A 22,704-nucleotide genomic window follows, 5' to 3' on the forward strand; every position below is an offset into this window, starting at 1 on the left:
GTGACCAACATGAGTTTTTTCTTTCTTTAAGGGAAGGTTTCCAGTACCTTCGTCCACGTCTGTATGTCTGTGTGTGGTAATGAGGTCATTGCTGATGAGTCTCAGTTTTTTACTCCCATACCCTCTCATCTGTTTCTGTTCCCCATCGTCTGCCCTCCCCACTTCTTTTTTCTTTAATATTAGGTCATGTTATAGTTTTGTCTTACAAATGATGACTGTGTTTCATGTCATTTAGGACACAAATCTGCTGATCAACTTCATCACATGATTAGTTGATTTCCTCTTGGATGATTAATCCTGTGTCAGCATGTACAGAAATCTTAAAAGTTTTGTTGTTCTCTTCTTTTGATCATATGATACAATCTGTTTAAGTCATTTCCTGGAAATCCTAATTTACATATTTACAGCAAACATTAAACCTTTTTAATTGATATGATTATTTATCACATCTTTTAGGGTTTATTACCCAGAGATGTTCAAATATGATCCACTTTTAGTGGTCGTACACCTGAATAGAAAAATGAAGGTGAACATAATTGTCTTTGCTACATAGCACATCACTATAAGGTCCCCAGGTCATCTTGCAGTACAACATCAACACAAGAGAATCCTGCTGTGTACTGGGACAGGCTGTAAAAAGAGTTGTCCATGAAGTGCTGTGAGCAGATAAAAACATTTCTCAAAGTCTGTTCCAAATAGTGCTAGCCATGAGAGGAGTAGCAGCAGCTAACCTGAGAGGGTGGGAGGGATGACGTAGAGTACTTAGTGTAGGAGTGTGGAACAGATGAACAGTTGTGAACCTCCACACTGCTCAACATCAGACAGTTCAACCAGTTAGAAAAAACTCTGGAGAACGAAGCAAATTTGCCAGATTGGAACTGGAACTTGTTTCTCTACCAGCCAGCATCCAAACCAATGTTCACCTGTTTTGGTCTCTGGCTATAAGTGTAGGCGCCCAGCTTCACAAAAGTAGATATGTGAAGCTGGGATACGGAAAGGATAAAACCACCCCTTTAACTTCTGCATAAAAAGAGTTGAGCATCTAACTCTCTCTCTCTCCTACCTCCATCTTTCTCCTCTCCTGACATTTGTGTGAATGTGTGTGTGTGCTTGTGTTCACTTCCCGTGTCCCACTAAGCCTCTAAAGCCTAAGCTAGACACCTCGGCTGCGAAGGGTCGTTCCAGGGTTAGAGGAAATTGAAAATATGTTCCCTAGCAAAACTCACACGCATCATGCTCCACACACACTCTCCTCACACGCTCTGACACACTATTTTATTTCCCTCGCGGACTGTCACACATCCACATGCTCTCCGCTTGTGGTAATAGTGGTAAGCGTGTGCGTGTGTCTGTGTGTGTTTAGGTAACGTGTTAAAAGCTTAAACGGACATAGCTGTGGAATGTAGAGATAAGGAATCTTTGTTTATACAAAGTAACACACACACACACACACACACACACACGCACACACACACACTCAGAGCGGAGCCACGCTGAAGCGGTAATTATCTAACTTACACACATAACAGCGTTTAACGGGCTAAGCACCACCAAATCTTCCCATCCCTGACCTGGAATGGAAAACAGTGGAAGTGTAACACATTATACAACAGGAGGCTGTGACCTTGTAATGGAGTCGATGAGGTCACCTAAGACTCCAGTAAAGATGTTTTTTTTTTTTTTTTGGTGTTGTGTGCGTGTATTTGTTTTTAAAAAGCACAGGAACTGTTTGAATCAGAGTTGGGCTGAACCTCTGCTGAACTCTTACAAAAAAAAACACATCAGTCACCACAATCTGTGCAATCAGAGTTACAGTAGAAGATTGTGAATCAGCACTGGCAATCTGGGCTTCGTTTATCTGCATCATCAGCTCTTCTCCTTGAGAGATTCACAGTCTAACTTAAGGATACCAGAGCCCTTTGAATGCACTTGTTTTGGAAACAAGAGGTAACACTCATGATTTACTAACACGACTGCAGCAGGTTCACTCAACAGGAACTGTGTTCTGAAATATCTTTTTACATGTAAATACGTTTTATTAATGTCTATGTGCAAAATGATTATCCAATACAACTGTATGACGTTTTGTTGTGCTGCGATGCTATCCATGGTGCTGACACTCCCATTATAACTACTAATGTGAGTTCTTAAGGAGCATTAAGTCCGCAATTTAGCAAAATGATCAATAAAGACATAATGGCACAGTGACAAAGTTTTGCTTATGACCTTTTGAACTTGAACTGGTGCTGATGCTGCCTCTGCATCTTTAAAACCCTTAGCTGCGTATTCACTGTGCAGGTCTATACATCATGACTGTTGTTTTAAAGCCGATCTGGCAAAGAATGGATCAAATCACCCACATATATTTAAGTATTTATGACGCAAGATATACTGTACTTGGAGAAATAAAGCTTCAGGAGGATATCAAACCAATTTTTAACATGAACTCACTCATTCACCCGATACCTCACAAAGGTCCTGTCTACACAGCATAAAGAAGTTGCATGTAAGCATTAATGAGAATAAGAGGTGATTCATCCATCTCAACTTTCAGATGTGCTTTAGCTAATGTCAGCACATAATGTAGTATATGGGGTATCTGTGTGTGTGTGTGTGTGTGTGTGTGTGTGTGTGCTATGTGATATGCTTATCAGTGCACAATCAAAACACAACTCTATGCTGTCTCTCTTCCTGTCGTTTTATCTCTTTCCTCCCGTCCTTCTGACCAGCTGTCATGTCCTTCTCCCCCGCTAGGCGGCAGCATTGGGCTGTTGTCTGAGAAAGAGTGTGAGATGCTGAAAAGGAGAGAGAAAGAGAGGGAAGGTGCTGTTTTTTGTTTTCTTCAGTAAATTATCCCCCAAAAAATGACCCTGTTGGTTCTTTGCCCTGTGGTGAACAAGAGAATAAAAGATATGGAAGAAGAATAAAATGGTAAAGAGAAGGGGGAGATGAGGTGTGATCAGAAGATACTGAGAGGAAGGGGAAAAGCTGTTGCACACATTAAACATGTAGATCAAGTTAAGAAAGCAGCAGCATTGGAGGTTAAGTGACAGATGGAGAGATAGAAATGGAAAAATAGAGAAACTCAAGGGACAGAAATTTAAATATATATATTTTTCCACTCAGACGTGATGAGCCATTACTGTATGAATGACCCTTGGGGTGTGGAGTGTGCTGCAGCTGGGGTCAGAGACTCCACCAGTCTGTTCCTCTGTTATGTAACAGCTGATCACAGTCAGAGGACCTAATTGAAGCCAGTCATTTTCTCTGTAATGGAGGTGGTGCAGCAGTTTGCTGAGAACTGCCCCATCATTGCTGTCCGAAAACAGACGAAGCTGGAATTTTATCTGTGACCTCTTGGTTACCGGACACTCAAGTGAATCGGTTCAGTTCGTCAGTCACCAGAGCCTAAGCTAGTTTTGTTCATGAGAAATGGCACAGGGGAGGATGATGGGAAACAGCCAGAGGAGGATGATGGGGCGATGTGAAGTCTCTAACAAGGAAATATCTTCAGGGATTTTAAAAAGTCTGAAAAAAACAGTTTAAGAATATCAATGAAAGAAGAAACAGACTGACAGGAAAGAAAGAAAAGACAAAAGGAAAAAGAGAAGAAAGACCAGAAAAGTGAAGGAAAGGAGGTCCTCTTAAACCTTTTTGTCAGTATAGAGAAAATTTCTTCAGAAAAATGAGTGGAAAGTTAAAGAAAGAGAGTGCAGGGCTCTCGTGTCTCTTTCTGTTGAAATGTCCTTGACTAAGACCCTTAAACTACTTCAGAGTTCAATCTGAGGGGATAAAGTGATAATCTGTAAATTAAATGGCCAATAAAGACACTTGAAGATTTAGTTGTGTGGCACAGAATCATATTGGAAAAAAAATGATGCAAATTGGTCCGAGGTCCAAAGTTCATATCCCATGATTCAACGGGAACATGAAGATACAGAAGTGGAAATGATGAGTGTACTGCAAATTCGGTGCGCTTTTACGCACCACATTTCGTGCGTAAAAGCGCACGTTGAAGTGAACCAATGACCAGTGAAGTGTTTTTTTTTTTTTGGTTCGGACTTACTTTTTTTGAATAACTGCAGTTGAAGCTGTTACTGATTTGGAGTCTGATGCGTCTACTAGGCGGTAAAAAATGAGGTTACATCAATTCCAGTGTGCGCCCGGCGCTGTTTTAATATGCAGGTGATTAGTTCAAGAGTGCGCACGTCCTGCACGGAGACACAAGTCATAAAAGTGACTGCATGCCCTGCTTCTCTCTCTCTCTCTCTCTCTCTCTCTCTCTCTCTCTCTCTCTCTCACTGGCACTCTGCCAGCTCCAGCACGCTCCAAGCCTCCTGTGCTCTTGCGCCGCTTGCCGCTCACTTTACACCACCCCTTCTTCTGAGAGGAGGGAGGGTGGGAGGGGAAAGGGAGAGCAAGAGGAGGAGAGAAGGGGGGCGGCGGGGGGGGAGGGGAGGGGGGGGTCCTCCAGGAGCCCAACGAGGTGGGGCAGAGGGGAGGTATGGAAGGAGGGAGGAGGAGGAGGAGGGAAGAGGGGAGGGGAGTCTCTCTGCCTCTCTTGCCATCGCTGGAGTGAGGTGGGGTTGGAGGGGGGCGACGGGAGCCCTTGGCCGCCTATTCGCCTTCCAGTTGCCACCGCACTATATAAACACTCATTGGTGCCTCTGGCTTGACGCGCACACACACTCTTTACGCACGCAGCCGCGCACACACACATACTGAGGGTGACTTGTATAGACAGCCAGCAAACAGAGAGAGAGAGAGAGAGAGAGAGAGAGAGAGAGAGAGAGGAGCGCTCTGAGAAACAGAAAGGTACACAGAGAAGAGAGTGGACGACAGAAAGTGAGAGAAGGAGAAGGAGGACGGTGGCTCCCGAGCATCTCCCGCGCACCTTTTCAATCCTGCACGTTCACGGATCTTAAAAGTCTTCACTTGACTTTATCTTCCTCCAGAGAGATTAAAACCTTTGCAAAGAGGCTTTTTAGGATTTTTTTTTTGGGGGGTGACTTAAGAGAAACGCGCTTTCTGGAAGAGTTTTTTGTTCATCTCACATCCCCAAAACTAAAACTTTCCATCCCTGGAGAAGTTTTCAAAAAGTAAAGTAAAGCCCTTGTTAGTTCCAGGGCTCGGCTTCACTTTTTCCACGTGTCCCACGGTGTCCCAGCTTTTGACATAAACGTGTCACCTTGAGACTTTTACTTGCCATCAAGTTTCAGACATTTTTTCCCCCAAACTTTATTTTAAGCCACTGATCCACAAACGAGACCAAAATGAGATTTCAAAAATCAGGAGAGTGTGATTCTTGTTCTAAGTGTTTAAATCATTAGAACAAAGTGAGTTTTAATGATTTTCTTTTTACAGTTTAAGAGGCGAGGTGTGATACTGAAGACACGGGGAGTCTGGCAGCGCAGCTCACCTGCAGCATCTCCTCCGCTCAGCCAACAACTTTTTTGGTGAACTTTTTACGCACAGAAAACCACTTGGTGACTTTTCACAGATAGAGATCCAGTGTGTCTGAACGAAAAAACATCGCACTTCACATAGTTCATTCATTCTGAAAACGGCAGCCTCTTGTCATTTCCAGGCAGTGCGTAAAAGAGCGCTGCGCTTTTACGCAAAATAATAATACTCTGAAAAAACAAAAAACGACTTTTAAATCGCTTCAGGGACCAACAGCTATTTTTTTTGTCACTTTAAAGTTAACATCGCAACTTTGAGCAGATTTCTGAAAGTTGTCCAGAGAGACCGCCGGGCTCTCCATCACCATGCTGTTCGACAGTTTCGACCTCGTCTCGGCTCTGGCCACCCTGGCCGCCTGCCTGGTGTCCATGGCCCTGCTCCTCGCCGTATCCCAGCAGCTGTGGCAGCTCAGATGGACGGCCACGCGGGATAAAAACTGCAAACTGCCCATGCCCAAAGGATCCATGGGCTTCCCCTTCATTGGCGAGACGTGCCACTGGCTCCTGCAGGTAAGAGCGCCCTCGGGGCTGGGAGGGGGGCTTGGTGGTGGAGCGCGACTCGTTGTCTGGGTCAGCGCGGGTCCCGGTGTCTGCAGAGTGAGACTTTATCCGTGCATGATGAAATCAGTGTTATCAGTTACTGCACTTTAAAAAAAAACTGCTTTTTAAAAACTTCTCTTCCCATTTTTTTTTTTTTTTTGCATTTCGCGGTTTGAGCTCATTCATCACACTTTAACGCGCTTCACTGGCTTTTTACTGGGTGTTATTTCATGTCTGCAACATCACGGCACCGCTGAGTCTGTTTTAGTTCAACATCCCGAACGCGCAGTGGCTTCAGATACGTTTTGGGCTGCTTCATCCTCAGCCTGCGCGCCTGTGATGCACACAGAGCGACTCCAGCCCTCGCACCGCTGCCTCTGGCTCCCCACGCACACACACACATGCACGCACGCACGGGACCATCAAAGACTTTAATTTCACTTTTGATTAGTTTATAGCCCTGCAATCTCTCATCGACTCTCTCACTGTGGCTCCATCCCGCGATCAGATCAGTTTTTATTGTCTCAGACGGGAGCGCGTCGGGTCAGCCAACCGCGGCGAGACTTTCCCTGCGCCGCGGGGTCGAGCTGCAGTCAGGCTGATAGGCTATCTGTCATATCTGATCCGGCGGCAATTAGTGATTGTCCCTGAATTAAATATAGAATAAAACAGAATTTCATTACTAATGTTCACATTAGTAGTTGAACATGTTCCAAAGTGACATGAATACATTTGGGAACGTTTCTATAGAGAGTCAGAATGAGGAGGAGGGCAGGAGAGGCACTTCTGTTGGTAAAAGGGTTGAGGTGAGTGTAAAGTGCACAGCTCCCCACTCTCTCCTCCTTGCTGGTGATTCCAGACGCTGCAGCTCCGCTTCCCTGTGGACTCCCCTGTGTTTTGGCTGCATCCAAAAGTTCCCAGCGTGCTGCATGTTTCAGAAATCACTCAGTAACCAAGATTCCGCCTCAAGCGTATTGACTGACAGACGGCGCGCAGTGTCGGAAAAATGGAATATCATGAGGCATGCATGGGTAGATGTGATTAAAGCACTCAGGGGAACTTTTAAAGAGATAGTTCTTATTTATTGGTGAGGTTTTTCCCTCCGTTTGCTTCAAAACCTGCGACCTGACTTCTATCAAGTGCTGGTTGTACTTTAGGTTCAGACCAAGCTGAATGCAAGTGTCGCTACTGAACAGAAGCTACCAGGAGCAGCTGATAGAGGAGTTTAGTTGGGAGGGGGGGGGCAAAGAGAGAGGGAGCAGAGCGGAGAGAAAGAGAAAAACTTCAAAATGAAAAGCAAAAGGGGTTAAAGGGGGAAAGCAGGGGCTGGAGGCACGTCAGCCGCGCGCACAGGCAGCGGCTCTGTACTTATGAGGACCAAATGTCCCCACAAGCATAGAAAAACTCTGCAAAGTGAGAAGAGTGTCTGCTGGCTCTGTGCTTCTTCCACTGGCCACACTGGGATGAGGTCTTGACCCAATCTTAAAGTTTATGTCAACAAGTTAATGTGGTCTCAAAAACTGGTGTATGAGAAAGAAATGTAGCGAGACAGAGATGCTGGGCTGCAGCCTAATCATCTGTGGGAAAGCCAGCAGACATGAAGAACTGGAGGAACCCTCCTGCCCAGATGCTGTTTTATGTCTCTGCTACTAGTCTGCTGCCTGATTACTCAAGGAGACGACATGTCAGAGGTGCTCGCAGGCGAGTTGTCTCTCGGAGGAAGCTGGGGAAAGGCAAATGAACACACCAAGCGCTAACATCTCAAATCAAGTTGTCAGTGTGGACTAGCAGCAAATCTTACAATCGAGTCTCGTTTCTTTCCATATTTTCTGCAAACGATGACTGTCCCCTCTCCAGAAAACAGCCAGGTTGGTGGATTCATGTGCATGAGATGAGCTGTACCTGACATTTTAATGATGAGTGAAAAGCAGCTTTTCTGTGGTTTGTGTGTTTAATTGTTAAAGCTGCAATCTCTGTTTTTTTTGGCCACTTGGGGGCAGTGAAAGCTCACTATGAACACAACCAGACATATGACTTTTTTACTTTATATGGCTGACATGTTAGCAAACAGTTAGCAACACATAAACAGCAACAATACCATTCATAGGGAATTAACGAATGCAGAAGTCCAGAGGTCACTCGCTGCCTTTTAGCTCCGTTTTTGGTCACTACCAACTGCTGAGGAAAATGACTGGCTCTTCAGCTGCAGAATCTAGTGTACAGCTGCCTGCTGCCGAGAACAACGCTACGAGAGCGGTGAGAGGTTCAAACATTGAAATTAAACTCTGGTGCCTAATAAAGCCGCGGGGCGCTGCGGACTGTAATGATAAAATAGTAACTCTCCTCAAGCTAAGCACAGCGAACAACCATTGATACATTATTATTATGAAACTATAATATCTCCACACGGGGGGTTTGTGGGTTGCAGAGTGTATGTTTCTATGTGTGAACGAGACGTAGCTATGTAGGAACATGTCCTGAGGCAGTCATAGTTGCATCGAATTACTCTGGTTCAGATTTACGAGGAACTGCCAAAGTGACTTTTTTTGCCTGCATCTTGTTCACGTTTCATTATTTTCTTTTTCTTTACTCACGTTCTCTTTCGCTTTCCTTCACTCTCTCTTTGCTTTCTCCCCCCGCAATGCCTCCGCCAGATTTTCTACATAAACACACTGTTCTGTCTAAAGGTATGTATATATATATATATATATATATATATATATATATATATATATATATATATATATATGTACACGCAGCGTATTTTTACCTCAACGCACACGGCAGCAGCAGCAGCAGTAGCACATTTTTGTGACGGATCCATTTTAAAGCAATCTGCAGTTCGAAATAGTTTTATGGTCACTCTGCCAAAGACCTGTCTGCTCTCATTAGAAGCCTGAGTTTTCAGAAGAAATGGTGCCAAGCAGGAGCGCAGCTGAGCAGGGAAACACACACATGCATGGAATCACTACCTACATGGTGCAGGTTTTTGTACGCACCTACATTACTTTAACCCACAGTAGTTCTACCCACATACTTACTGCACATACACCAATATACACATATGTAGACACAGATTATGATTGTCTGCATGCACTGTAAATACGCCATGTTGATACGTACATTCAGAATGTGGTTAATGGACAGAAACACTAATGCTGGATGACAGTGTATATTCCTGTGTCTGACTGTTTAAAACTGTAGCGTTGTTCAGTTAGTTTACATTTTTCCTCTGTTTCAGTCACATTGCGTTAAATTAAATACGGATACTTTTTGGGTTCGTTTCCAAAACTGCTCTTGTTCACAAATCCTGCAGTTGAACCATGATTTAATGTGGAGTTCCTTCTCTGTATCATCTGCATTCAAATAAACATCTGTGAAGATTTGTTGACCTGAAAGAGTCCCACCGTCACCTCCCACTGCCACTCGGAGTCATCGATGTGCAGAATTCCCAGACGTGATTGTCAAGTTTATTTCATAGCTGCATTTTAAATTTAGAAACTTTTAAATTACCAATATGGCAGCCTGAGATTTCTGGGAAATGGAGTTCTCCAGACTTCTGAAAACTTTGCTCGTCTGCCAGTCGGGGCTGCTACAGCACAGAATTTCCTTGTTTGACAGGACAGATATTAACACACAGACTCAGACGCCCCTTGATGCTGTTCCCAGTCAACAAGGGAAACCTATCTGTTCTTTTGGATACAGTTTCTCCTGGTCTGGTCCCGGTACCTCACAAGTACACACACACACACACACACACACACATACAGTGCAGACAGGCTGAACTAAATCTGGGTCAGACTAAAGGAAATGAACACACGGCACAGAGACCGAGACTGTTTAACCAGAGACAATGTCTCTACGTACATTGGATATTTATGCAGAGTGTTATCAGTGATTGTTTCTTGGTTTTAGTAATGAGTCACATTCATCTCACACACACATGCATTCAGACTGCACCCACTAATGCGTTGTCCTCCTGCCTGCCAGCTAGTCTCCTTGTCTGTTTGGCAGTGATGAAGTGCAAATGACGGTGGGCAGAGTATTAACGGTCTCGCAGACCAAACACTCTCTCATCCCACATAGTGATGACAGCTCTCTCTCACTCTATCTCTCCGTCTTCTTCATCTACACCTGTCCTGCTCACTTTGGTTTTTCTGAAAGCACATTTGCAGATATTTGAGCATTGGATTCCCCCTTTTTATTTTAGGCGGAATTCATAGATGTAAACACAGATATGTGTGTACTGTCCACAGCAGTTTGGGAACTTTTATGGTCTCCAACACTGTTGTGCTGTGGACTAGTCTAAAGTAAGCACATGTACCATCTTAAAAATCACTCATCATGATCAAACTGTGGTTCAAATCCATCCCTGTATTATGCAGGATTTTAAAGTTGGGTGTCTCAGAGCCCCTCAGGTTTACAGCAAACCTAAGATCTTTGTTTTTAGGTGGATTGTGCCTTTAACAAGCTCAGACAGAGCAGGGATTGTGATGCCTCGTGGCTTCATCTATAGTAGGTTCCATTACTGCGGTCCAGCTCACTGTGTGCTGCATAGCTGCGGTTACACAGTGCTGAGGTACACACACACACACACACACACACACACACACAGTAAATGGAAAGACTTTGATTATAGACACACTCAGTCATATAGCCTGCAGCAGACGCACACACAGCGTACAGAGATGTAGCTCATAGCTGCAGTAAAGTGTGTGAGCGTCCACTGTTGACTGATTAACCTTCTTATTCTTCTGCTCTGTACTGTGAAGAGTGGCAGGATGCTGGCAAACGGGAGGGTGTGTTTTTGTGGGGTGAGCGATACCTAGTTCACCGAGCGGGCACAGGGGGCAGCATTTTTATTTGTGTGCGCTACGACGGTGTTAACATTCAAGGCAGGACCGTCAAACCTCAGAGGACTCTTCTTCTCCGACCCCGCTAACATTTTTTCAACCTTCTCTCCATCTTTGCTGATCATCGCTCCTGGTTTTAGTCACGTTTTGAAACATTTTTTGGTTTATATATTGAATTATAAGGCCCGTTTCCATTATTCTTGTTCGTGGAAGTAAGTGTCTCTACATTAAAAGTCCTGCTTTTAAATTTCCTTCACTGAGTTTAAGCGTTATCGGTCTTTAATTCTAGTCCTCTATGCTCGCATCGTTTCCATCATTACACTGGTGGTTCTCCAGTGTCTCCTCCTTCGCTTTTACTCAACCACTCCACTTCCCTGCATGTTTTTTTTCTCTTACATGTTTCTCATCTTTCTCCACTCACAAACAATACTGGTAGAAACTTTCGGATGCATGGACGGTAACTTGATCACAACAGGAAGAATGCATAAATCGAAACCTTTCCTCCGGTAAAAGCATCACTCCACATTTATCATTTTACATTTCCCTGTTTTCCTTTTCCTGTCTTCTCCATCCATCCATCCTACCTCCTCTTCTTGTTCTGATTAGCAGGACGTACTGGCAGCGGTCTCCCTTGCCCCTTCTTTCACCCCGAGACCACACTGCTCCCTCCTCTAACACTCTTGTCCTTGGCCGAGTATAGAGCCCAGTGCTAAGCTCTCTCTGCCAATGAGTGTGTGTATGTGTGTGAAAGAAGGGTCACATTTGTCTAAGTTATAAATGTTGTATATGTGTACTCGCAGAAAGACTAATTTTATGCTTTATTTTCCTAATTGTCAACACATCTCTACGAAAACCAATTAGTCATTTTGGCGTCATTAAAGAGCTTAGTCACAATTCGCTAAAGCGTGTGACCACTGTCCTTTTAACCAACTTTTACCAAAACTAGAGGAAACACTGCCATAGTTTGGGACTATTTTCAGCTGCGCAATAATACCGAGTCGGTGCTTTAGTGAGTATTTAAGTATTTAAAGCAGCAGGGCAGTTCATATGGGGTTAATTGAAAAACAACATTGTCCACGTTCATCATAATGAAGCAACATGTCACTGACATGTTTCCAGTAGTTTCAGATACACGAGGCTTTGAAGACACAGGCAATAGCTGTTAGCGCAAGTAATTCGTTTATCCAGATTAGTAAGATAAAATAGAGAAAATTAGAGAAAGAAATAGAATATATTTACACATAAACATAGATTTGTGTATGTACTTGCTTGTAGTTGAAGTATGTGTGTGTGTGTGTGTGTGTGTGTGTGTGTGTGTGTGTGTGTGTGTGTGTGTGTCTGACTGTGTGTGTCAGGGTATTAGCTGGGGTCCCGGGGTGAGTGCTTAGAGAGTTTTGAACAACCATAATCTCCCTTTCTATAATGTCCCCGGGTCAGGGGCCAGCCCTCTCTCTCTCTCTCCCTCTCCCACTCTCTCTCTCTCGCTATTCTCATTATTTTTTGGCTGAACTATCCATAGCCCTTTTTTGTTAATCCGCCCTTTTGAAAACCAGCAGCCTTCCCATCTCTCCGCCTCCTCTGCCACGCTCTGCGCTCGCTTTCTCTCGATCCCTTTTTGGCGCTCACCTCTTTCACACTTTCTCCTTCCCTTTATCTTGTTCTTTCTCTTTTGTCCTCGCCACCGTCTCTTTCCCTCCTCTATCCTTCCTTCTTCCTTTCCTCTCCTCCTATCCTCTTATTCCTTTCTCCTGCTCCCTCTGTCTCTCTGATGTGGTGGCGTGACCGCAAAGGGACAGGGTTCATTGTCAAGTCGAGGACCTATCGTACCATTCAGACACACAATCACACACATACATACAAAAACTCACCCACTGGTTCCTTGGTATTCCTGGCACCGGCTGAATGATTGACAGCTGAAAAGAAAGAAGGAATTCCCTCACAGCCTTTGACCTCGTTTCCTCTCTCTTCTCATTCTCTGCCACCACTTTAGCTTTTTCACTTTTCATTTTTAACCTTTATTTTAGTTTAAATCTCAAGATTCAGCTTCTTGACAATTTTCGGCTCCATCTTTGTGTTGTCCTGCAGTCATCTGTCCGTCGTGGACACGTTTTTTCCTCGTTTGGATTTAGTTTTCTATAATATATGCACGTTTTTTTTTCTAGCGCTGATTTTCTGCTACTTCCTTATCACTACGGAACATCGCACCAGGCTGCCGAAGTACGACTCGATGATGATTTCATCATCACTCTCTGTTAAAAATTGCGTATGAGCAAACAGCTGATGTCTGTCGCTCACGTATCCCTCTCTGCAAAAAGACAACATCACTTATCAGTAGTCTACAGCTTTCTCAGCCAGTAGCTGAATTTCAACTCAGTATTCACATACATTTGAATTGTGCCAAACACTATTTACATTTTTACATTTCCAACATGCAGAAAACCATGGTTGTGAAGCTGCATTTACTCGATTCTCCATCTTTAAAAATCTTTGCAAAAGTGTTAGCAGCGTTATAACTTTTAGCATCAATGCCTCCAAAACTGTAATAAAAAAGAGTGAAACTGAAATTTAACCACAGATGCAAATTTACTGGTTGCGACAATTTGAAGAAGACTTAAAGATGTGAGATGCCCGTCAATGCTAACCAAACTGTAGGATGACTCTCTGATAAACCATCTAAATAACAAAAAAACTCACATAAAACAGGGAAACTCCAATTCAAATCCCAATTTCTTCATGCTCGTGTTATTCAGAATCCTCCATCATTAGCTCTTAAACTCACGGCACTGTTTTCTTTTTTTAATGCCGAGTTCTCATATTGGTTTTGGAAGTCACCATGCTAGATCGGGAATTGTGCCATTTCATCCTAGAAACTACTTAACGAACTACTACACCTAGACCTTAAAACAAATGGCGACCTGTCACTCGCTGTGGTTATGTGACAGATGTTTGCTTTTAACTAAACTCCACTGATCACTGTTTATAATTGAGTTTAACATTTGTGGTGTCAACTCTCTGTCTGGAAGTTGACAGATTTAGACGTGTGTCTTCCAAACTAGCAGCAGGACATGTTCATCAGAGCCAGTGAATGACTCTGAGTCTTTGTTGCATTCATAAGCGCTGTCATTTATCTTCTGCTACTGTTTTCCCATCAGTCTGTTTCTCCCTCCAAGTGTCACTCTAATATTTCTCTTTTATAACTGCTCCCCCCTCTACGCACACTCTCGCTGTCCCCTCGGCTTGCCTGTGTGTGTGCCGCGGCGTTGATCTGAGTAAACATAATTAGCTGTGTTTTTTTGTCTTGCCCTAATAAAAGAGTCATTTGTTGGACATTTCCACTGCTGCTACAAAGAGGACATTTATAAGCCTGAGCCCAGGTTCGCCCCCAGGCCAACCCCAACAGAACAGACTGGGTATTTTTAGCACGGTCGGCTCCATAGCTAACTGCGCTCGGCCAGTGTGTGTGAGAGAGAAGTGTGTGTGCGTGTTTGTACATAGACAGAGAGAACATAAGAGAGACAGGGAGATTTTATGAGATATTCTCTGATTGTGGTGGCACTCGTCGAAAAAGTGTGTACAAGCATGTGAATGCGTAGTGAAAGCTGAATGTTTGGATGGAGTGTGTGGAAAATCCTCAGCGAAACCCTCCCTCTCTCCCCTCCTTTATTGAGGCTCTTGTAAAATATCTGATAAATCTCTGTTCAAAAAATATAAAAGGCACCTCTGTAGAAGCTGACATCGCTGGATACAAGCGTGGCCCTGTCCGGAGTGCAGACAGACACAAAGGTGAAAGCATTATACAGTACTTAAGGGACATTTCCTCAGTTCGTTATTAAACGCTGTTCTTACCAATCAGTTGTGTGTGCATAACCTTTAACCCTTAAGTAACCCTTGATTTTAATCTTATTCTAACCTTCCTTTAACAACAACTATGATCCGTCAGTAAATCTCAACCTGCGGCTCTGCGTCGTATTTCATACCTGATGATGCCTTGGGGTCTAGTTTAAATTCGCAGTACTCAACGTGCCGGCGCCGGTGTTATTTTTAACTAAAAGGGAACAGGGCGTTTGGGGTGAGACAGACGGAAAGTGGGAGATAAAACAGACAGTTTAACGCGCTCAGGAAAACTCACTTCGATTTCAGTTCATTTCAGGAAATGCGCCTTTCTTTGTGTGTTAGAAGAAGAACAATGGGAGTCAGTAGCAGAATTTGTGGAAATTAGGATGTGACGTGAAACCATTTTGTCGCTCACTTACATCTCGGCTTTGTTGCTTGTCAGCAGCCTGGTGTCATTTTCTCTTCCGTACATTTTGTATAGAAGCAAACATCCAAAAATAAAAATTTTGCTCAACTGATTTCACGTTGACGAAACATTTCAAAGATGTCGATTTAAATAGAAATATTACACCATCTTATTGACAGTCACATTTGTGCCACACAGCAATATACAGGAGTTATTTAACATATAACAACGATGGAACATGGACTTTTTTTGGGATCATCATTTAGCTTAATAAACTACGACATAGCAAGTGAAGACGGAGGAGTTAAACACTTAGATGAACAGTAAATGCTGCATCAAAGCCAATTATAATACCTGCATTCTCAAACCACTGCTCAATTCATTTGAACGTGCAGTTTAACAATTACGCAACAAAAACAGCTTGAGTTCACCCTAAACTCTTTGACTTATGGCTTTGTTCAAAATGATTCACATTTGCAGCTCCTGACGGCACTGTGTTGGAAAAAACCGAGCTGTGTTCCCCTCTACACACATGCACACATCATGTTTTGGAGCCTCCACGGTTAACTTGTACTTTTCTTCGTTGCTAAGTAACATGTCCACAAGAAGAGAGAAAAAAAAAAAAAAGCTTTAAAACTTTATGCCCGCCATCATTAAGAGAAACCTCTTTATGGTTTTCAGCTCACATCAGAGTTTGTTGTCTGTGACCTCGGTGGTGAAATCCGCCATAATGTTGTGGTAGCAATTTTGGTTTCTGGGCTTTTGCGAAACTAAGCGAGTGTTTACACTGAAGGCTCCTTAGCTTCAACTGAAGTTCGGAGGGAAAGTGTGTTTCAGCCTGTGCAGTCAGTGTGAAGCTGCGACGCCTGCATCTCTGCGCGGCGTCTACGACTTCATGTGTGTGTGTGTGTGTGTGTGTGTGTGTGCTCTGATCCCGTATGTGGTTATGTACGTGTTCTCCTGCAAGAGAAGTGTGGCGTCATTACATCACAACTTTTCCATGCTTGCTCTGTGTGTGTATGTGTGTGTTTTGCCAGATTTGGGAGGGAGACGAATGGAGGGTGTGTGTTTGGGGAGGGGGGGGTATACACTTCTTACCTTTTAAGCTAAATGTCATCCAAACCACACCCCTGGCTCACACACACAAACTCAGATTATTTCAGTGTAACTTATTTTTGTTTTATGCACTTTTTTTTTTTTTTCCGTTTTCTCAAAGGGAACAACACACTTGAAAACTCTCAGCATTCTGCCAAAATTGTGTGTGTGTGTGTGTGTGTGTGTGTTGTGAGAAAAGAAAGTAGTGAGAAAAGGAAAGTGAAAATATATGAGAAGGCACTCACATAATGCACGTAGCTACACATACACGCAGCAAAGAAAGTACACAATCGGCCCAATCTGATGCTGCATCTTGGAGTGTGAAAGGGAGCCTTGTCTGGCTGCCTGAGGAACTCCCTTTGAATTACACTGTGTTGGTGTGTGTCAGCGGGCCTGCCAGGCAGACATACTAAACCACTCTACATCCATGTGGCAGCAAAATGTAGCTTGGAAAACAACCCCACTCTAACACAAGCACACACACACACACACACACACCCCGAGGGCTCCAGAGGCCAGCCGGCGACCTGGTGTGTGTGTTTATGTGTGTGTGCATGCCACAGTAAAAAGAGGAAGTGTACAGGAGCTGTGAAAACAGTTCAGGTCAACAGTTTGTACCCAGACACATCAACACAGAAAGAAAAAGAAAGCTGGAGTCAGTCCTAACCGGCCACATTAAGGTGACTATTTCCAGTAACTACAGTGAAATTTGACGTAAGAAACTGTTTCAATGATCTAAAACATCCATCGTAAAGAGCGAAGCTTGCTAGAGTTGCCATTTCAACGTTCAACTGGAAGCGACGCATCGTTGAAGGAACAGGGCAAAGACCAGAAAGCAATGCTGCTATAAGACAGGATGTGTTTTGAGCAAAACGAAACAAATATATAAAAAAATCTAAATAAACGTGTAAAAATACACATGGTCGATAACCTGATGTCAACTCGTCGACTTAACATCTGACGTAGCTTAAGAACAACCATAAAGGGAGCTACAAAGGTAGGGTGTGTTGGGCAGAATGGTAATTAGCAGCATTTTTCATCTATAAAAGCAGTCTGGCAATCAGAGTTCTCAAAGCAACATGAAACAGCTAACAGAGCTGCAAAGAGGCCGAGGCATCTGTGCTCAATTTAGATCGAGTTCACACAGAGAAACCGTGAGATGTGAGGTTTGTCGCTAAAAGGGGAGAAAGAGATGAGCTGGCTACTGCCAGGAGTGGAAAAGTAGGTGAGACTGAGGATTTGCTGTATTGGACCTGTCTGCCGTGGGTCGAAGCTTGACAGGAATTGAATTTGTGAATAAAGCCTCAAAAAATTAGAGTCAAAATCGATCCACTGTTCTCAGCCCAGCCCTTCTGCTGCGATGCTCTGCGATGCTCTGCTACAGTCTGCTATACTCCGCCACACTTCACGTATTTGTCGAAATTACAACTAAAAAGTTCCCAAACGTACAAATTACTAAGAAATAATTTAAATACTCCTATTGGTTAGGAGGCTGAGTAAATAGATAGGTTGTGGAGCATTAACCTTTACTTCTGATTTGAAGTTTTTATTACTATAATTAAACAAAAACAATAGAAGAAGAAACACAGGAAGAAGTCATTTAGTTCAACAGGAAGTGACAAATTACTGTAAAGTTACTTTTGATTACTTTAACATCAGTATGGATCATCACAGAGACAGAAAGATTTAGTTAAGATGTTCTACTCGACCTGTGAAAGGAGTTGGATGATGTATTTTATGGCTATGAGGCTTAAAATAACCACTGTTTTAACACACAGTACACGTTAGTTAAGTGTTTTCTATGAATACGTTTTTCAACAGTTGTTGGAAAGCTGAAACAGTTTTAGATTTAATGGTATTAAATGTAAAAAGTCTTCACTGCAGGAACCCGACTCACAAATTACACTGTAGAACAGAAACACTCTGAAGTTAAATTGGTGCAGCAGCGAGACATTATGGGATTTTGTTTGTGTATGTACACACACACACACACACACACACACACAGTTTGTGTAAAGCTTACAGCTGCAGAAGGTGTGTCTCAAACAGGAAATAAACGACCTCTTCAAACAATTGCGCATTCACACGTATGCTTAAGCGCTTTCTGTGTCATACATGTACACAGAGAAACACACCAAACTAGTTCTTAATGTTAATTCCCACAGAATAAAAGGTAGAAAAAAAAAAAAAACGTTTGCTATTTTCTACATTAGAAACCAACAACGGTATGTTTGCATATTTTACCATATGTGTGTGTGTCTGTGTGTGTGTGTGTGTGTGTGTGTGTGTGTGTGTACATATCTCTTTCCCCATGAGTAAAGTGGGGTCAAACCAGTTAGTGTTGTCACGGCAATTTGCAGTTCGGCCTCCACGTGTTTGTTTGCTTTGCATGTTTTTTAGTACATTTTATGAATTCAGAGTGATTGTGTGTGTGTGTGTGTGTGTGTGTGTGTGTGTGTGTGTGTGTGTGTTTGTGTGTGTGTGTGAACATGCATGACCACAGCATATACATATATATATGTCCTTAACTGTATGTGTGTGTGTGAATGGTGTGTTTGTCTGTGAGACCTGGTGTGTTTGTGTGTGTGTGTAACACAGTAAGCCGCCCTCGGGCTGATATATATTCTTTTCGCTCAAACAGCCCATTTACAGTTCTGGGGTCGGCTCCCTCTCGCTCTTCCATGACCCGGACCCGTTTAGAGGTCAGCGTCAAAGCTGAACCCAGGTCAGCTCGCTAACTGACTCCAGCTCTGGTCCTCTGGGGGTTTAGTGAAAGCCAGGCTGCTCAACCTGTGGGGCACAGGCCCAAAAACAGGTTGTGCTTCTTCTGGTGGGTCCCAATGTGAAAAAGGGACAAAGATGTGCTTTTAGCATCGTCTGAATATTCAACTGTGATGTTTATCTACCTTTCTTCCTCTAAATTACATGTATTTAGGTTCTTGTCCTCTGTCTTCTCCTTTGAAGGCTTGTATGTCAACTACCCATTTGGTAGCTGAATGGTTACGACCTTTGCTGCAAGTCATACCGTCTCTCTTCTAACATATGTCCTGTCTGCCTTCTAACTAGCCCTGCCAAATAAAGTTTTTAAAAATCCATTTTAAAAATACCCCGAGAAAGGATAAGTACTCTATGCAAACTGACACTAGGACTTGTAGTAGTTAAAATCTTTAAAATCTTGGTTTAACATAATATTAAGTCACAGGTCTCGAAAGTGGATGTACATAAAATAAACTGCATTGTGGTACATGTGGATGAGAAATTGAATTGAAAATGTTTTGAGAACCTTTAACCTCAACTATTCAGTGGTTGATATTAGGACTGAACTCCTGAAGGCAACTTAAAATGGTTTGATTGAATGAACCTGATCTATGTGGGCTTCTTAAACATCAGCAGTCTGATACCTTCAGTGGATAATTTTCTGTAAGATTCCAGATGAAAGAAACATTGGTAACTTTTTGCATATGGTGGAGTCACCAGTAAATTGTCTGTTTGGGCCCCAAACCACAGAGAGAAAAATACTTAGTGAGTGCTTTTAGGGTTGAGGATCAAAACTGACGTGAAGGTCAGATGGTAAAAGCTGGTTTTAATGAATAGTGAGCATATTTATAACAGGTTGTGGCCGGTTTTCTGTCTGTTTTCCCATTTAACACCTGCATCATTTGGGAGTATGTCAGAGATCTTAGTGATGTTGATGGAGAGAACGAAGAGAACGAAGAGAACGACAACAACTCCGGTCGCTTTACAAAGCAGCGTGTTGAAAACATAAGAAAGTGATTTCATAGTATCATGTTCACGTTGTTAATATATCAGCTTTTCAATTGCAACATAACGAAATTCTGTTCTGTCCAGTGTTGTTGTATAAAAGTGGTTCTCTAGAGATGAAAAATGACAGACAGAGGGAGGTGATGAGAATCTCAGTCAACACGGGGAACAGGAAAAGTGTTTTTCTAATGTCAGCAAAACAGGGTGGAGTGTTTGGGGATTTCCTCGAAATAGTGTCTTCTCACACCTTCTGTCGAAGGTTTCCACTGGTGGAGGGAAATTCCACCTTCCAGTGAAATCCTCATCATTTCCTCGACAGTCTCTCTCCACCCAAGCATCCTTCAAAATAGACACATTTTTTTTCTTAGTCTTCAAAGTTTTAAGTTTCCCTAACTTCTTACAGAAATATAAATCTTTTATTTGCAGTACTTTTTTTTTCTCTGAACTTTAAAGCAGATTTTTGCTCCTATTATTCTAAACGTAAATGATCTACATCTAAATAAAGTCTGTAGAGATTAACCGATACATGCCTCGTCTTTTGTCTAGGGTTCGGGCTTCCACGCATCGCGGAGACAGAAGTACGGCAACGTGTTCAAGACTCATCTCCTGGGTCGTCCTTTGATCCGAGTGACGGGCGCCGAGAACGTTCGCAAGGTGCTAATGGGTGAACACACACTGGTGACGGTGGATTGGCCTCAGAGCACTTCGACGCTGCTGGGACCCAACTCACTGGCCAACAGCATCGGAGACATCCACCGAAAGAGGAGGAAGGTCAGCAAATACACACACAAACACACACACACACACACACGCACACACTGCGTACACGAGCCCACGCTGACGGCACCAAACACGTGAGCCTACATTTGTGAGACACACTAAAACGTGTCAGTGGGGGAAAGATTCAGAACTATTGAGTGACAATGATTCACTAACTAGATAGAGAAAAACATAAATACACAAAATAGACAAAGTTATAAATGTGTATATACACACAAACATAAAACCAAGTCTAATTTGAACCAAAACAACCTCATATTTGATCATTTTCTTAACTGTACTTGGCCATTTCAGAATATATAAAATAAATAGCAGCACTGTATTTTGATTATTTTATCATTTGATTAATTATATTTAATAAGAATAGGGGACAATGACCTGGTGAGAATCCTCTGTGCAGATTAATTTCCAACTCACTGCTGTTCCTAACACTGCAATGAGAGCATAATATCATAATCATGTTTTAGAGACTAAATATCTGTCTCGCAGCTCTATGAGTAACGACTCAGCCATGTTTGCCATTTAGGAAAAGTTCTTTAACTAGAGACGAGAAGAGTTTGTGTCTCCACACCCGATCTCATGGGCGGCAAAAAACACACACATCCTCTTACTGCACACACTCATAAGGATAGAAATACATGCACAAACTCATATATACATATTTATACTCGTTGGTGAAACAGCTATAACACATTTGTCAGAAGCACGGGAACACACAGACAAGCAGAAAGAGGGGATCGGTGTAAAACTACCCTCCCAGCGTTATCAGCAGCGTTCTGGCTACTGAAGCGTGAGAATGAGCCTCGCATCACTTTCCTCCACTTGTCTTCACCGAGAGAGAAGAAAAAACAACTAGTTCCAGTCGGCAACGCCCACCCTTGATTACCTGATTTCTGGGTTTCATATCTCTGCTTCATTTCAGCCTGCACACTATCGCCTTCTACTTTCTCTTCTTCCTCTCTTCTTTCTCTTCTCTCTCTCTCTCTTCCATCCTCTCGCTTCCTCTTTCTCTGTCTTCTGTGCCAGGGCCATTTCAGGTAATCAGCCACTTACTCCTCCCTCCTATTATCCCCTTATCCCCAGAACACATACCTTTCTCTCTCTCACACAAACACACACAGTGGCTGCACGTACATACAAAGTCAGGGGTAAACACACGCAGAGGATGAGAAGAACAAGAGGCAGAGTCTGGTGTTTTTTCCTGTAAATCAGTCTCATTTTCTCTCTGGATCCACCATGGAGGGGGTGAGGGGTTGTGGAGGCTGGATCAGGTTTCGTTGCCACGATGCCTGGGGATGGTGAGGGGTCGGCTGGGTCTAATCTGGGCTCTGATCCCCCCTCCTCTCCCAGGAGACCCCCACACTAACCTCATGTAATGACCCCTGATTAGGAAGGCTGCCTCTGACATGGCACAAAGAGGGGCTTTCTGTGGGGGCCCAAGACACACACACACACACACACACACACACACACACACAAGTACACGAAAGCTTTGGTGTACACGCACTTGAACCTCCCCCGTTCTAAACCTAAACATCCAGATACACAGATCTGTAAAGTTACCATTCGTTGAATATTTTAAGCACGACGAGCAATCGGCTACCTGCTGCTGTTTGGCCCACGACCTCCACCACGACTTCCTGGCGAAGGAAGCGAAGGGAAAGACAAAAGGAAAACAGGTTTCCCTTCGGAGATCAAGTGATAGAGGATCAAGTTACACACTTTAACTAGATTTTCAAGTACCACATTCAGCTAAATATAAGATTAACTCCAACACCAAGAGAACAAATTTTCACACTAGTCCATATGGGCAAACGTTCCTTGAAATACCAAGGAGAAGAAAGCACCCATCATCAAATCCTTTTCTCAAACAGAAGTGAAACATAAAATAATACCAATAAAATACACATTTGTGTGGTTTATGTCGGTGGCATGGTCATTCTTGCCGGCTTGACAGGTGCGTTATTTAGTC

The 22,704-nt window shown here is 43.2% G+C and overlaps 1 protein-coding gene across 1 annotated transcript in view; it reads left to right on the top strand.

Annotated features, from left to right (window-relative positions):
* The first annotated feature begins 4,674 nt into the window (after window positions 1–4,674).
* LOC113157549 (cytochrome P450 26B1) overlaps window positions 4,675–22,704 on the top strand; it is a 30,537-nt gene continuing 12,507 nt past the window's right edge. Inside the window, exons 1-2 of the mRNA XM_026353109.1 lie at window positions 4,675–5,972; window positions 20,499–20,723. Of these exons, the coding sequence (XP_026208894.1) occupies window positions 5,769–5,972; window positions 20,499–20,723 (429 nt within the window). The 5' untranslated portion in view covers window positions 4,675–5,768. The remainder of the gene's footprint in view (window positions 5,973–20,498; window positions 20,724–22,704) is intronic.

Source organism: Anabas testudineus, chromosome 18 (genome assembly GCF_900324465.2).
Source record: "Anabas testudineus chromosome 18, fAnaTes1.2, whole genome shotgun sequence".
Lineage (NCBI taxonomy): Eukaryota > Metazoa > Chordata > Actinopteri > Anabantiformes > Anabantidae > Anabas > Anabas testudineus.